Source organism: Talpa europaea (genome assembly GCF_964194135.1).
Source record: "Talpa europaea genome assembly, chromosome: X".
NCBI classification, from domain to species: Eukaryota; Metazoa; Chordata; class Mammalia; order Eulipotyphla; family Talpidae; genus Talpa; species Talpa europaea.
This window is the reverse complement of record NC_140081.1, coordinates 45,965,041-45,982,676: the sequence shown is the minus strand read 5'-3', so window position 1 is coordinate 45,982,676 and position 17,636 is coordinate 45,965,041. Positions and strand designations below refer to the sequence as shown.

The following is a 17,636-nucleotide window of genomic DNA, read 5'->3' as shown; positions in this document are numbered from 1 at the left end:
GAAATTAGATGGAATTTAAGAGAGAATGAGACAGACCAAGTCAGCTGGGTCTGTCACATCCTTTAGGTAAGTGTAGGGTAAATGGTTTGGTAAATGGTTTTCAGGCTTTTCTGCCTTCCCACCATTAGGATTTCTCTGCCTGATGGGGGCACCTACAGTTGTTATATTGTTGCAAGCTATCTTGTTTACTTCTGTGAGCCATGGGAAGAATATTGAGATAGTCACTAAGAGAAGCAGAAGCAGCAGGAAGAGAGGCAGGGAAGAGAAGGGGAGAACAGAAGCCCAGAGTGAAGACTTGCTGGGGGCTTGGAGGCCCCTGCCTGCCCTGTACCTGGTTGCCACACTACATGTAAAGCTCAATAAAAGCCTGAGAACCCCACCAAGTGCTCCAGGACTCTCCTTTACCCAGTCTGCTTGGATCATAAAAACTGCCCTGTGACCATCCTGCCCCTACAGTAACATATACCTCAAAGACATCTTACCAGTACAGCATTTTTCTGGTGGGAGGACGAGGGAGTTTTACAGGTTTCTTGAGTACTCCCATTTTAGTTTATGCAGTTCTGTAATGTTTGCTTGTTATAATGTGTTATTTATTTTTAAATTTAAATAAATATTTTAAGCAGCTTAATCTCTAACTCAGTTCACTTTAGGACTTAGGTACAGAAGTTTGGTAGCTATACCAACTATAGAACTTGGTAAAATGTCTTATAAATAGTTGACATTCTAAAAATGCTTGTTAACTGAGTGTCAATTGTGAACGCCTGGTGAGATCATTGATTGCAGGGCTCGATCCATTAATGAAAGTATAGCTTTAAAGGGTATGAGCAACCTAATATAGTATTTTTTCTGTTTTTTTCCCATTATTTTTTTTATTTTATATATTTTTACGTCATTTTTCACTTTTGCACAATGTATGCATGTTCATCTTGGTTATAGTCCCCATACAATTCCCACTCCCCTTGTTTTACCCTACTCCCTTCTCCTCCCCCCCCAGTGTGTCTCTGGTTTATAGTTGCTTGTTGATTTTGATTTTTACTTTATTATAATTAGTCTTTATTATAATTAGTCCTGGCCCTTATTTAGGTTTTCCACCAAACCAAAGTCTCTCTCTCTCTCTCTCTCTCTCTCTCTCTCTATATATATATATATATATATATATATATATAGCCACTTCCTAAAGTCCTCTTCTATAGTTGGCTTCCATGGCCAGCCAGCAACCTAGGGGACTCTACATCTGAAATCAACAATCCCCTTCAATCCGTACATGTATGGTAAATCCTCAAAAATATTAAGATTCTAGCAACTCTCAAAATGATTTTAGTCTCTGTCATTTGGTAATAGCACAGTGATGACTCACCAAAAAGCAATAAATACAAGAGCAATACTAGAATGAGAGCACTTCTTAATTCTATCTAACATTTGTAAAGCAGAAAGTCTGTTTCTTTGAGCCATAGCCTTTCATGTTTATGTGTATCAATTTAATGACACCTATGCCCTATTCCATTATTATTTGTAAGAAACAAAGGGCATAAGATATATTTCAAACTTATTTTCTTTTCCCCTTTATTCTGTTATAATAGTAAAAAGGAATATTAACATTTTTGATCTGTCCAAAAGTAAAGGAAACTACAAAGAGTAGATACTGACAAAAAGGAACACACAGATACATCCAGCTAGACAGTGACACAGAACTGTGCAGGTGTCATAATTTATTGTGATGAGATAGACCACAGTTTGAAGCATGGAGTTTTCTTTCCTACGGGCTTCGATAGCATCTGTGAGCACAAAAAGGGAAAATCTGACTGACAGTATCTTTGCAAAAATTAGAATGGTTGTCCGTAAATTAATGAATGAGTGCTTAAAATACCTGGAACATCATGAAGATAAATGATCGTTTTCCAGAGAAAACATAATAATAACAGTAATTTATGAAGCATTTTTCATATGTTAACATGTTCAATCATTACAACAATCGAATGAGGTAAGCAGGACTAATTATCACATTTTACAGATAAGGAGTCTGAGATTCAAGAGGAATGTTACTCCCTCAAGTTCACATGCCCGATAAGGTGGCAGTGACATGGGCACCGATATCCAGAAATTGGACTCAATCTATTGATAGTATCTTTTCTATTAGACCAAACTATACTTCCATTTTTATTCTCTTACTAGGGCAGAAACATCAGGGGATGGTAGGTGTAGAGAGAGATTAATATTTTGACTGATTTCGACAATGCTTCTACAGGAAGCCAGCAGATGATTTTTCAATAATATTTATATAATATGGAAACTACCTCCATGGAAATTCTGTACTCAAATTATCTGATTCTAAGACTTTATGATCACCTGAATGTATTCTACATTTCATTTTAAGTAGAAAACAAAGTTTTACACGTTTCCTGAGTACTCTGCAAGAGATGACCAAGCAAGTCACCTAGAGCTATTATTAGCTATTATTATAGAAACATGTCTATGGCCACTTTGACACTTTACATGAGGATATCATTGAAACAAACAAAGAAAAAGGTCAGGGCCTACTTAATATCTCTCAGCTTGTTTTGCAGGTTACCCCAGCATTGACTTCCTCATGAATACTGGAAAGCCTTGGATAATGAATATTGTCCCCCTCCCTTGGTAATTGTGGTAATTAAATTGTTTTCAAAGATATGTAGGATAGCATCTGAAACCACATGGTAAGTTACCAACTTTGATAACCATCCTTGATTAAGAGCTGTTGGGGTCAAGGACACACATGGCCCTAGTGTGCACAGCCAGACTTCTGCTGTGGTTCTTTCTTAGTTTTGGGAACTTGATTTTGATTTTGTTTTTGTCCTCTTGATTATGATTTTTTTTATTTTTATGGCAGCAAAAATTAGATTTGTCTGTGTCTATATGTTTTATGTCAGTGAGTCTTCCCTTTCTGTCTAATTATTTTGGCATCCAAAGATGATAATGGTATCCAAAGCTCAGGAATGTAATGGAAATTGGTCTAGATGCTTTGTGAAAAGTGATTTTGTTTGAAACATATATGGTCCTAAAATTGGCAGCTTGCTGAAGATTTAGCATTAAGTGAAACAGGAATTATGAAAATTCCAGTCATGGAATTGAATGTTTTTCTTTTTAAAGAATAGGATAATATAAGAAAATGAGAAAAATCTATTATTGTCACCATTGTGATGGCTGAGTCTAGTCAAAAACATGGTAACTGTTGTTTTTTCCATTGCTCATGATAAAACTTCCCAGAAATCTGATTTAGAAAAAGTTGGTAGTCTTTTACTTTGTTTGATTGATTAAAATTAGCTTGGTGAGAAGAATTCCTGAGCCATCCCATATAATTTCTCCCTTTACATTAGATGAATTTGACCTATCTGATATCTATTTGGTAACTTAATGGGAAGCAGGGTCATGTAGGGGAATGTTATTAATATTGGTGTTCAGAAAGGCTTGCTTGTAAATTTGGGTTGTTATTGTTCTGAAATGTTCAAAGCTCTGGCATTTACCAAGATTGTTCCAAGAAAAATGAGCAGAGAAGAGACCTTGAATTCCTCTGAGACCCTACACAAGTGGTGCTGATGGAATGGATGGAGGGACCTTGAAGTGGAATGAACTGTGAGATGGGAGATGGGAGGTGGGAGGCTGGCTGCTGCTTGGCAGACTGTGAAGCCTCATGTTTGTGCTGAGTGAAGGAATAAGGAGTGGGCTTGAGCCCAGGTCTTGGGACCATAGTGGGCACTCTGAGTACTCATTGGTGTTTCAGATGACTCGGATATAATCCCAAACAATACGTGTACCCACTGGGTGAGGGATTCTCTGGGGTTGAGCTCCCCATGCTGCCTGCCACAAACGTGGGGTACCTACAGCAAGGGGTGTGATGCACTGCCAAGCTGAGCTCTGGCCTCCATCAGGTCTGGGAGGTATAGTCAACCCAGCAGTCTTAACAACACATTTGAATTCTGTGATCACAGCTTTGTACCAACCCTTCTCTCAGATTGTCTTCCCGTGATGTACAGATAAATTCCAGCCCCGATGCACTTCTTTCCCCTTCTTGCCAAACTGTGGAGAGAGACCTTGACATTGCTTTGAGACCAGAGGAAATGGTTTTCCTAGACACACCCCAGTATCTGGACATCTGACTTTTATCACCATGGAAATGGTGACAAAAATTTAAAGTGGGGAAATTTTTGGAGTGGCTCTGCACCCCTGGAACCTCAGGGCACCCTGCCCAGCCTTCCAGGCTGGGTGCAAATCACTGCTTCCCCCCACCCAGGAGGGTGGAGACAGCTTCTTTCTCCTAGGACACAGGGACAAGAAGCATGATGCAGGACCAAGCACTGCCCCCTAATCTCCCGAGTGAGGTGCCTGCTGAGAGGGGGGTTAGAGCTGAGTAGACAGTTTTGGGGGAGCTTTTACTTTTTTATTAATTAATTTATTTATACAAGCACTGGGTACAGTCAGAAGCGTGGGAGGGTGAGAGAATTCACCAGAGCCAGAGCAGGGAGCAAAAGGACCGAAGTACACTGCTGAGGGGAGCAGCGGGCGGCAGGAGAGGTCTGCGCGCCATGTGGGACCCTCCTCTGGTGGCCGGGGAGCAGCCAGGGATAGAACCGGCGCTGCAGAGGCTGCGGGCAGCTTCGCAACCCAGCACTCAACCACTGCGCCACCAGGGAGGCCCTGGGGGAGCTTTTAAAAGGAAGCAAGACATGTGGACTTACTTTGTCATCAGAGCTGCTGCAGAAGGCAGCCACCCTACCAGCCAGGCAGGGGAAGCCCCCCCAAACCCCAAATCATCATCAGCAGACCTCTACTGCACTCTGCTGGCTCCTGTAACTGCAACTCCACCTGGCACCAGAAGTCAGTAACAGAACCTTCTCCTTCCCCTCTACTCTCTTGGTTAGAATATATATATTTTTCTTTGTAGCTGCACCAAAGACCCTTTTGTTTGTGTTTGTGGTGGCAGGTGTCTGGACCTAGAACTAGTAAGAGGTTTTGACCCAGTGGTAATTTTTAGATACTTGGCCTGGTAATGTATGTGGTGGTGCTCTGTAGGAAGTACTCTAGGACTCACTTTCACCACCTTAACTTTGCTGCATTTTTACCTGTTGTTGTAAATGTATTGGCTCTATCACTAAACTGTAAGCTTCTCTGAAGGTGTTATTCATCTTTACATCTTTCTTCTGGTAGTGTCTAGAAGGTTTGTTAAATATAAAATAAATTTGTGGGAACTGAAGTGAAATTAAAGGATAATAACAGTTCATAAAAATATGCAAGGAGCTAGAACTTATCTTCCTGCCTTTTTTTAAAAAAAAAGTATCTATTATTTGACCTTTGAAAAATGTTTTCTTCCTGAAATCTTATGTTGTAAAATGTACAAGGTGAATGACTTTTTCTTGGACAATTGTGATGCAAACCTGAGCTGGATAGCTAATTTTTTTTTTATACTAAATTTTATTTTTATATTACCCATACAATTGCAACCCCCCCATTCTGACCCCAATCCCTCCCCTCCCGCCCCCCACCCCCCCAAAAGTGTCTCTGGTTCATAGTTTTTTGTTGATTTTGATTTTCACTTTCTTATAGTTATTCATGTTCCTGGTCCCTTATTTAAGTTGTACAGATTCCTGCTATGAGTGAGACCATCCGGTATTTTTCTTTTTCTTTTAGGCTTATTTCACTGAGCATGATCCCTTCCAGTGCCATCCATGTTGCTGCAAATTGCATGTGTTTATCTTTTTTGAATGCTGAGTAATATTCCATGGTATATATGTACCACATCTTCTTGATCCAGTCATCTATTTTTGGGCATTTGGGTTGTTTCCAAAGCTTAGCTATTGTAAACAGTGCTGCTATAAACATAGGGGTGCAGGTGCTCTTTGGAATTGATGTTTCTGTGTCCTTTGGGTAAATACCTAGGAGTGGAATTGCTGGATCATATGGAAGCTCTATGTTTAGTAGGTCAAGAAATCTCCACACAGCTCTCCATAGTGGTTGGACCAGTTTGCACTCCCACCAACAGTGCAGGAGATTTCCTTTTTCTCCACAACCTTGCCAACATTTGCTGTTGCTAGTTTTCTTAATATGTGCCATTCTCACTGGTGTAAGATGGTATCTCATGGTAGTTTTGCTTTGCATTTCCCTGATTACAAGTGATGTTGAACATTTTTTCATATGCCTGTTGGCCATTTGCATTTCCTCTTCAGAGAAGTTTCTTTTTAGCTCTTCTGCCCATTTTTTGACTGGGTTATTTTCTTTGTTATTGTTGAGTCTCATCAGCTCTTTGCAGATTTTTGTGATCAGTCCTTTATCATTAGTGTTGGGTGCAAAAATGTTCTCCCAGTTGGTGGGGTTTCTCTTTGTTTTGGTTATTGTCTCTTTTGCTGTGCAGAAGCTCTTTAATTTGATGTAGTCCCAGCTGTTTATCTTTGCCTTCTCTATCACTGCTTTGAGTGATGTGTCTGTAAAGATGTCTTTGATGTGCAAATAGCATAGTGTTTCGCCTATATTTCCTTCTATATATTTTATGGTTTCAGGTCTTATGTCTAGTTCTTTAATCCATTTTGAGTTGATTTTTGTGTATGGTGTGAGGTAGTGGTCAAGCTTCATTCTTTTGCATGTAGCAACCCAGTTTTCCCAGCACCATTTATTGAACAAACTTTCTTTGCTCCAATGCATAGTCTTTGCTCCTTTGTCAAAGATTAGTTGACCATAAATCTGTGGGTTTATTTCTGGATTTTCTATTCGATTCCATTGGTCTGTATGTCTGTTCTTGTTCCAATGCCATGCAGTTTTGATGATTATGGCTTTGTAGTAGAGTTTGAAGTCTGGGAGTGTGATGCCTCCATTCCCTTCTTTCTTTTTCAGGAGAGCTTTGGCAATTCGGGGTTTTTTGTGATTCCATATGAATTTCAGCAATAATTGCTCTATTTCTTTGAAGAATGACATTGAAATTTTGATTGGAATAGCATTGAATCTGTATATTGCTTTTGGTAGGATGGCCATTTTAATAATGTTTATTCTTCCAATCTATGAGCAGGGGATGTCTTTCCATTTCTTTGTGTCTTCTTCTATTTCTTTTAACAGTGTTTTACAGTTTTCTTTGTATAGGTCCTTTACCTCTTTTGTTAGATTTATTCCCAAATATTTGATTTTTTTTTTGTTTCGATAATAAAAGGGATGGTTTTTTTGATTTCTTCTTCTTCAGATTTATTGTTTGTGTATAGGAAGGCTACTGACTTGTGTGTGTTGATTTTGTATCCTGCCACTTTACTGAACTGATTGATGAGTTGAATTAGTTTTTCTGTGGAGTTTTTGGGGTTCTCTATGTATATTATCATATCATCTGCAAATAGTGATAATTTGACTTCTTCTTTTCCTATTTGGATTCCTTGTATGTCTTTCTCTTGTCTATTGCTCTGGCTAGGACTTCCAGTATTATATTGAAAAGCAGTGGTGAGAGTGGGCATCCTTGTCTTGTTCCAGATCTTAATGGAATTGCTTTCAGCTTTTCACCATTGAGAATGATACTGGCTGTTGGCTTGTCATAGATGGCCTTTATGATGTTGAGGTATGTTCCTTGTATCCCAAGAATTTCAAGGGCTTTTATCATGAATGGGTGTTGCACTTTGTCGAAAGCTTTCTCAGCATCTATTGATATTATCATATGGTTTTTATATTTCTTTTTGTTGATGTGTTGGATAACGTTGATTGATTTTCGGATGTTAAACCATCCTTGTGCCCCTGGAATGAATCCTACTTGGTCATGGTGAATTATATTATGGATACATTGTTGGATTCTGATAGCTAAAATTTTATTGAGGATTTTTGCATAAGTGTTCATTAGGGAGATTGGCCTGTAGTTTTCCTTTTTTGTGTTGTCCTATTCGGTTTTGGTATTAGTGTAATGTTGGCTTCATAGAACGTGTTTGGTATTGTCTCTTCCTTCTCAATTTTTTGGAAGAGTTTGTGAAGGATAGGCACCAATTCATCTCTGAATGTTTGGTAGAATTCGTTTGCAAATCCATCAGGTCCTGGGCTTTTGATTTTGGGGAGGTTTTTGATTACCATTTCAATTTCGCTGCTTGTAATTGGTCTGTTTAGGTGTTCTATTTCTTCTTTATCTAGCTTTGGGTGATTGTAGAGTTGTAAGAATTTGTCCATCTCCTCTAGATTGTTGAACATGTTTCCATACTACTCTTCATAGTAGTTACTGATTATTCTTTTTATTTCTGCTGTGTCCGTTGTGATTTCTCCTCTTTCATTCCTGATCCTGTTTATTTGTGCTTTCTCCCTTTTTTCCTTTGTGAGCCTGGCTAGGGGTTTGTCTATTTTATTGATCTTTTCGAAGAACCAGCTCTTGCTTTCATTAATCTTTTGGATTGTTTTTTTAGTTTCAATTTCATTTATTTCTGCTTTGGTTTTTTATTATTTCTTTTCTTCTACTGGTTTTGGGGTTTTTTTGTTGTTCTTTTTCTAGATCTTTGAGCTTCGATATTAGGTTGTTTCTTTGAGTTCTTTCTTGTTTATTGATGTGAGCTTCTATTGCTATATATTTTCCTCTCATTACTGCTTTTGCTGCGTCCCATACATTTAGGATATTGGTGTCCTCCTTGTCATTCAATTCAAAGAATTTTTTAATTTCCTCTTTGATCTCCTCATTAGTCCAGTGGTCTTCCAGTAGTGTGGTTTTTAGTCTCCATGAGGTAGGAAAGTTCCTTGCCTTCTTTTTATGGTTTATTTCAAGCTTGATGCCTTCATGGTCAGGAAAGATGGTTGGTATGATTTCAATCTTGGTGTATCTGTTGATGTTTGTCTTGTGCCCCAGTATGTGATCGATCCTGGAGAATGATCCGTGTGCGCTTGAGAAAAATGTGTACTCCGTTTCTTGGGTGTTTAGTGTTCTATAGATGTCTGTTAAGCCCAAATGCTCTAGGTACTTATTTAAAGCTTTAGTTTCTTTACTTATTTTTTGTCTTGTTGACCTATCCATTGTTGATAGTGGTGTGTTGAAGTCTCCCACTACATATGTGTTTTCTCTGATGTCTGTTTTCAGAGATGACAACAGTTGTCTGATATATTTTGGTGCTCCTTCGTTTGGTGAGTATATGTTAATGAGTGTTATTTCTTCTTGAAGTATTGTCCCTTTGATCATAAGTTAGTGACCGTTGGGATCCCTTTTTATTTTTTTGAGTTTGAAATCTGTTTTATCTGATATAAGTATAGCTGTTCCTGCTTTCTTTTTTGGTCCATTTGCTTGTAGGATTGTTTTCCAACCTTTAACTTTGAGTCTATTTTTATCTTTTGTGTCTAAATGTGTTTCCTGGAGACAGCAAAAGGTTGGGTTTTGATTCTTAATCCAGGCTGCAACTTTGTGTCTTTTTATTGAAGAGTTTAGTCCATTTACATTTAGGGTTAATATTGATATGTTAGCATCTGTATTTGCCATTGTGTTTGTCTTTCCTTTGATTTTATTTATTCCTTTAATATCTTTTTTTTTCCTTGCCTTCTTTCGCTGTTATTCGTCCCTCTGAGGTTCTGGCTTTTGGATTCCTTGTAGTATTTTTTGGAGTGGGGCTTTATTGATAATGAAGTTCCATAGTTTCTGTTTGTCTGGGAAGGTCCTTATTCTTTCTTCATAGGGGAAGGAAAGCTTTGCGGGATAGAGTATTCTTGGTTGGCATCTGTTTTCTTGGAGTCTGTTGACTATGTCCTTCCACTCTCTCCTTGCCCGTAGTGTTTCTTCAGAGAAGGCTGATGTCAGCCTGATTGGTTTTCCTTTGAATGTTATTTGTTTTTTCCCTCTTGTCAGCTTCATTATTTTTTCCTTGTCTTGGATTCTTGGGAACTTTGCTATTATGTGTCTTGCTGTATTTTTCCTTTTGTTGTGGAAGTTTGGTGTTCTTCTTGCTTCTTGTATATCAATTTTCAGCTCCTTCTTCACATTTGGGAAGTTCTCTTCATTATCTCCTGGAATATTTTCTCTGTTCCTACATCTCTCTCCTCTCCTTCTGGTATTCCTATAACTCTTATATTTCCTTTCCTCATGGTGTCATATAGCTCCCGAAGTCTTTCTTCGTTCTTTTTCCTTCGTACTTCTCTTTCCTTTTCTGTTTTGGTTCTTTTTATTTCTGTGTCTTCAAGAGAACTTATTCGTTCTTCCATTTCATCTATTCTGCTTTCATTGCTTTTCCCGGAATTCTTTAGTTCTTCCATTAATTCTTTGATCTCCTGCATTTCTTTTACTTCCCTCTTTAGGGACTCAATTTCATTCTTCTGATCGTTGATTATTTTCCCCTTATCATTGTTTTCCTTTATGAGTTCTGTCATTTTTTTAATCATGGCAATTTTAAATTCTCTTTCTGGAAGGCTCAGAAGTTCTTCCAAGTTACTGTCATTGCAATCTGGAGGCTCATTTTCTTTTTGTGGTGTGCTTCTTCCCTGAGGAGTTGCTATGTTGCGTGTGGTTCTTCTACTCCCTACTGTCTGTTTTCTAATTTGCGGTATGCGTTGGGACACTGTGTTGCTGGGACTGGCCGGCATCTTGGGTGAACTTCTCTGCTCCTCTCTGGCTCCTCCGGGAGCCATCTGTCAGTTTCAAGCAGTCTTTACTGAATAAAGGTCCTTGTTCTAAAATGCCGATGTGGGGACACACTCCCCTGTGCCCCTGGTCTGCCCCGGCGGTGGGTTCCCCCTCCCCCTCTGGGCTTGGACTGCAGGCCAGAGGTGTTCTGGTGTGGGCGAACTTCCCCGGCTCACCTCTGGCTCCTGAGGGAGCCTTCTGCAGGCAGCCTTTACTGAAGATATGTCCCTGTTCTAAAATGGCGATGCGGGACACACTCCCTGTGTGTCCAGTCTCAGGCACACTCTTCTGCGTGCCTGGTCTGCCCCGGCTTTGGGTACTCGCTCCCCCTGTGGGCTCAGACTACTGGTCGGCAGGGGCCTGGCGTGGGATAACTTCCCAGCTGGCCACTGGCTCCTCCAGGAGCCTCTGCTGGTTTCAAGTCGCTAGGTGTCGCCAGAGATCTCTCCTAGCGCCCTTGGGGAGCTGTTTTTTTTTTTTTTTTTTTTTTTTTAACCCCGTGGGACAGGAAACAGAGCGGGAATGGTAGGGTAAACCTCAACGGCTTTGGGGTGCTGTGTCTGCCTTGTGCCCCACCGTCGTGGAGAACACATGCCCCGAATTTTGTGCCCCGGATCTCAGTTCCAAAGCCCTCAGGTCCAGGACGCGGGCTGTAGCCCAGTTCAGTGTCCACAGAATGGCGTCTTTTGCACCCCGCTCCCGTGCTTGGGTGCCTGGTTCCTGGATACTCAGTGAGGGACTTTCACCTCAGTGAGGGTCTTTGCGCGCGTCTCCCCGCACGCCTAGGTCGCAGGCTCGGGGACCTGGGCAGCCGCGATCCCAATCCGCGTTTGCTTTTCAACCGCGCTGCTTTTCCGCGCTATCCCGATCCCCGATCCGCGTTTGCTTTTCCAGCCTGCCGCTTTTCCTCGGGATCCCGATCCCGATCCGCGTTTGCTTTTCCAGTGCGCAGCTTTTCAGCACAAGCTTACTGGCAGGCCTGGCGCTGTGTGCTGGTCCTGGCCTCCTCCTGGGGGGCGGGGTCTCTGTTTAATGGCGCCTGGAGCTCACCTCCACGGCGAATCCTGCAGGTTTCTCCGCAGCTCCCGTTCACGGGGTGTGGTGGCTGCAATAGTTCCTTTCCACTCACAGTCCCGCTTGCTGCATCTTTTGTTCTTGTTGGTCGTTTTAGTTTGTTTTTTCCCTGCTCTCTGCTGGTCGGAGAGTGCCGCCTCTGTGGGTGGGGGAGGGGAGCAGGGTTCTGCGCTTTCCTCCCTTCTAGTCCTCTTTTATGGCAACTTTCTTCTTCGGGTAGTTTGCTGGAGTCCTCTGTTTATCTTCCGTGTCCCAGTTCTCACTGGGACCTGCCGCTTTTCCTCCCTATTAACTTTTTTTAATGGGAGATCTTACTCGCAGTGTCTCCTCTCCGCCATGTTGCTCCGCCCTCTTTGTATAGCTAAATTTTTATTACAAAGTATCGGCATGTAGATTTAGAATCAACAGCCGACAGATTTTTTTTTTTCTCTCTTGGCACAGTTCTTTTCCTTTTGGCCTTAGCTCACCCTACTCTGATTTACCTATTTCATTCTACTTCTTACTCTGTTCAGATAGTTTCTAGAGTGACTCACTACTTAAATGAGAAGTTCTTTATTTTTATGAGTCAGCCAGTTCATTGTCTTGAGACAGTGTAGATTTATGTATCCAGCTGTTTTTTTTTAATAGAGGCATATTTTATTTATTTATTTATTTGTTTGTTTGTTTTGTTTATACGTGCACTGGGTACAGTCAGAAGCGCGGGAGGGTGAGAGAATTCACCAGAGCCAGAGCAGGGAGCAGAGCAGGCAGAAGGACCAAAGTACACTGCTGAGGGGAGCAGCGGGCAGCAGGAGAGGTCTGCACGCCATGTGGGACCCTCCTCTGGTGGCCGGGGAGCAGCCGGGGGGGGGGGATCGAACCAGTGCTGCAGAGGCCGCAGGCAGCTTCGCAACCCAGCGCTCAACTGCTGGGCCACCAGGGAGGCCCTCCAGCTGTTTCTTTAACAAACACATTTGGTTATTTTAATAGCTACCCCAAACTCAATATGATTAACTGAATTTGTAATTTCTTTCCCATCTCCCTTTCCTTTGCCTCCCCCCCCCTTTTTTTCCCCCGTTTCAGAAATGGCAATTCTACTACTCTGGTTCCTTAAGTCTGAAAATGTGTGGTCATCCTTGGTTGTTCTCTGATTCTCATATTCCTTAGCTAGTCAACCTCAAAATCCTATCAGCTATTCCTTCAAAATCTATCTATTGATAAAATTGGGCCACTACTTACCACCCACACTGCCTCCATTTTGGTCTATACCACCACCATGTCTTGCCTGGATTATTGTTAGTCTTCTAATAGATCTCCCTGCTTCCAACTTTTATCCCAACAGCTATTTCAATAACACAGCCAGAGGGATTCTGTAAAAACATAAGTCAGGTATTGTCACTCCACTGCTTAAAATTCTCCAGTGGTTCCCCATCTCACCTAAAGTAAAAGCCAGAGTCTTTGAGCTGGCCTAAAGGCTGTAGATTGGATTTTGCTCTTGGATCTCATCTCTTTCCTTTTCCTTCTTGTTCACTCTACTCCCACCCACACTTGTCTTTCTGGAACATATCCAGGATTCTTCTGTTTCAAAGCATTTGTAGTTATTTCCCCCCAGCCCCAATATTTGTATGGCTCCTACCTTCATTTCATTTGGGTCTCTTTTCAGATGTTCTCTTATTAGGGAGACCTTTCCTGATCACGTATAGCATACCCCATCACTTCCTCTCTTTGCTCTTCTATTCTATATCTCTTTCACAATGTTTATCATCACTAACTTTGTTTTTTGTTTGTTTGTTTGTCTCTTTGCACAGGAAATTAAGCTTCTCAAGGGCAACAAGAAATATCCGTCAATGGTCTGGCCAGGTCCTTTTCAAGGCAATGAAGATACAAAAGTAAACACAAAAGAGAAACAATATCCATATGGCATTTCCATTCTTGTATTATATAAAGTATCTTTGATCAGTAAATATTTAATGACTAGTGAATAAATACAGCATTCACTCAGCAGAGAACAGTAATTGTTCAAAAGTAAAGGAGACTTGAATTGGCTCATCATCCCTTAACTCAATGGTTAAACATCTAAATAGTTCTCCAGCCTCTCAGGTGAGACTGAAAATATAATCAAATTCCAGGATTTGATTCCTTGGATTCCTCCCAGCTATACTGGTTAAAGAACAATACCTGGGATTGCAAGATAAATTTGCTATTGGTACAAAGTGACTAGAATCTAGTGATTGACTAGACTATAAGACTAGAAGGAAATCCGATAAATACTGAAAGTTTATAAGAGATGCTTTCACCTTGACCAGACAGAAAATCTGTTTTGAATGAAAACAAAATACTATGAGGAAGATCAAGTATCAGAGATGGTGGTGGTTGATATAGATAAAGTCGTTTCAGAGAAAATTGTGGAGGACAGATAAAGAAAACAAATTAGAAGCTAGTAGACTTCTTACTTGGAGAGGAAGAAAAAACCATGACCAATACAGAAAGTGATATTGCTTTTATCACCTTTCTCTTCTCAGTAACCAGGGAAAAGGAAAGACTCGGTGGAATGGGAGTAGCCTCAACAGAGGAGTGAAAGGTGGAAAGACCTACATGTACCAGGGAGTGAGGCATCAGAGGTGGAAAGGGACTATGACTCAATTCTGATGTCACATAGCCTTCTGAAGACTTCTAGGAAATTGATGGCCAGCAGTTTGTGAATAATGGGTCACCTTTAACTCATGGACCACATTCCCTCAGTTTGAACTTGGTGATCAATTGTATGCAGTGTCTTCTCTAGAAAAGGACCCCACAGGCTCAGTTATCCATTCAAGGCCTCAATGCTACTGCCACCTGCATTGACTAGAAAACCTGACCTATCTTTTTTCTTACTTTCTGTTTTTGCTACAGAGTGCTTGTTCTGTGATCTTTTTCTGACTTTATCTAGTTCTGTTTCTTCTTTTTTTAAAAAGATTTATTTATTTATTTATACAAGCACTGGGTACAGTCAGAAGTGCAGGAGGGTGAGAGAATTCACCAGAGCCAGAATGGGGAACAGAACAGGCAGACTGACGAAGAAATACACTGCTGAGGGGAGCAGTGGGCGCGGCAGGAGAGGTCTGTGGCGCTATGTGGGACCCTCGCCCATGGCCGGGGATGTAACTGGCACTGCAGAGGCTGTGGGCAGCTCCGCAACCCAGTGCTCAACCGCTGCGCCACCAGGGGAGGCCCTAGTTCTGTTTCTTCTTGACCCTACTGAAAATGTCCTGGCCCCATTTCTTTAGTTGTTCATGCCTTCTGGAACTGCTTCCATCATTGGCCCTTACATTGATAAATGTCAGTTTAAAAATCTCATTTTCATCTTTATAAAGTCATACTGCTTTGTAACCCACCAAACATATATCTTTGGCAGATATAGCCAGACACATATTGTCTTTGAATCCAGGTGGCTTTGCAGCAGCTCGGAGCTATGCATTGTATAAACCCCTGTGGCAAAGAAGTAGCAGTCTATCAATGGACAGAGTGATCTTGAAATGGAGTGACTCAAAGATCTTGCCCAGGAGCTAGCTCAACATTTTGTTATGTCCCCCAGAATACATTGCCATTTAACTCAAATTTGTTTCATCCTCAGTAGGAATGATTTTCCTAGCACATCATAATCTAGCTGAAGGGGCAATCAACACAATCATCTTTACATTACAAATACCAACAATTTGCCAAATACTAGGCTAGATTCTGGGGTTATAAAAAGAGAAATTAATTCCTGCCCTCAAGGAATTCACAAACAAGTTCTAGCAGCCCTAGTTCATATCTGAGCATGATAGCTGATACCAACATTGACACAATTATCATTGGAATTAGCACCCTATGTAAAGGCTAGCATGGCACAGTGCTCTGTCAATTCTAAGAATAGGAATGAATCCTCTTGGTGGCCTTAGTAGATGTGGGATGTTCCCAGGAGAGATAAGGTCCTTATGGAGTGTGATCTTAAAAGAAGCACATGTTACCACCATCCTCACACATACTGTGAAAGTACTAAACGTATCTGAGGTTGGAGGAGAGAAGATCCTTGCATTGTCAGTTCTATGTTAAGGATTCATAGGTGTATTAGGTCTTCTTCTGTGACCTTGGCTCTGTGGACAGCATATGCAGTGGTGAGGCACACTTGAGAAGGTAGTTCTCAGAGGGGAACTCTCATTCACTGAAATGTGATAAAGGATCACCCAGTAGACTTACCATCTGTTCCTTCACTGCTTTTGCTTCTTTTATTGCGGCGGACATGCCTACTTTCCTCTTCGGAGTATGACTTCTCTTCAGGGAAGAAGAAATTCAGAAGGGCCATCTGTAAAAACAACAAATGGATGAGTCAAAGGCTAGTAAATCATGGCCAATATGAAAAACTAGCTTTCCGTAGACATGTTACCTTCACCTTAAGTTCAATGTGTCTAAAGCTTGAACCCATCTTTTCTTCTACTGTATAAATATTGTCATTTTCAATACCATTATTCCAGTCATGTGGGCATGAGATTTTGGTTAATCTCTGAATCCCTGCTCTTCTGCCCCAAATATGTAATGAGTAATCCTGTAAGTCCAATTTCCTCACATAGTACTAGGGTTCAGAGAGCCTAGACATGGATTTCTAACTTCCCTTACAGTATTGCTGGTATCTGCCAGGGGTAGACTTAAGTCTGCTACACTCTCATGGACTTCATTATCTATGATTTCCCATATTTTTATTTGTGTTGAACTTTTGGTTTGTTCCAATAATGCTTTATGTACAATTATGATTGGATGGTTCTATTTATGTCAACATATTTATGGGAGCTAGTTATGACAAAGAGCACAGTTATCGTCTCCCTTTCCTAGATTCCAACAGCACTTGCAATCTATAAGACTCATTTTAGTACTTGGTCGTCTACTGTCTTATGATGCTTTCCATAATAACATACAATGTTTCATGGGCCTGGTTTCACTAATGATAACCACATATCAGACATATATTTGCTGGACTGAATCATAATCCTTCAGCATGAATGCTTCTTGTGGTTTATTTTGTTTTAAAGATTTATTTATTTATGCATACAAGAACTGGGGTAAAGGCCAGACGTGTGGGGGGTGAGAGAGTTCACCAGAGACAGAGTGGGGAACAGAATAGGCAGACTGACTGACATAGGCAGACTGCTGAGGGGAGCAGCAGGAGAGTTGGGAGAGGTCTGCTGTGCCATGTGGGTTGTTCCCTGGCCAGGGATCGAACTCGTGCTTCAGTGGCTGTGGATAGCTTCATTGGTTGCATCTTAACCCCTTGTGCCACCAGGGAAGCCCATCCTTTGTGGTTTAAAAAATGTTTTTGAAGTAAACAGTGGATGGAGTAGTAGGACTGAGAGTGATTCTAATCATGACTGCCCCTTAGTTGTTTAACCTTGGGCAAGTTACTTAAGCTTTAATCTACTCTTTAGTAAATATGTATAATAACACACTTTGTTTGTAAAGCAGTTGTAAGATTAGCACTGTACCCAGCATGTAATAAGTGTTAGCTTATTACTATTATTAAAATTAATCTTCAAATAGACCGGTTAGTTTGGGGGTTAAAAAAGAACAAATGAATCAGCATTTTCATCCTCATATTATTCAAGAACCAAACAATTTCAGAATCTTCCTATCTGCTGCATCTAATATTAATCAGCAAAAAAATAGGTAGGGTCAAAAAATGTTCACATTCTATACAAACTTTCTTCAAAATCTTATGTTTTAGGGGTAAAAGGCTCTTTCCATTCTATCTGGTGGCAGCCATCAGGCAAGCCAAGAGGGGTGCATATAAGTACATTCAGCAGCTATCAGGGAGAAGCTGTCTGATATGCTGTGATGTGATTTCTTGCAGTCAGGGTGCACTGCTAGCAGTGCCTGCAATTCTCAGTGCTCCTTAGGGAAACCCCCCCCCAAACACCTGATTGATAAAATGCACAGAGATACTAGGCCCAACAAGCTTATGTTATATATAGGATTTGTGTGCACCATGGTGGCTGCAAAT

The 17,636-nt window shown here is 40.9% G+C and overlaps 1 protein-coding gene across 9 annotated transcripts in view; it reads right to left on the bottom strand.

Moving 5' to 3' along the window:
- EDA (ectodysplasin A) overlaps nt 1-17,636 on the bottom strand; it is a gene marked incomplete at its 3' end in the record, with an annotated part of 486,468 nt that overhangs the window by 136,048 nt on the left and 332,784 nt on the right. For 8 of the 9 annotated variants that reach the window (XM_084258458.1, XM_084258459.1, XM_084258461.1 and 5 more), the window contains exon 2: nt 15,845-15,950. In XM_084258458.1, coding sequence (XP_084114584.1) covers nt 15,845-15,950 — 106 coding nt within the window. Of the gene's footprint in view, nt 1-15,831; nt 15,951-17,636 lie in introns of all 9 variants that reach the window. The other variant, XM_084258457.1, reaches the window with a different exon arrangement.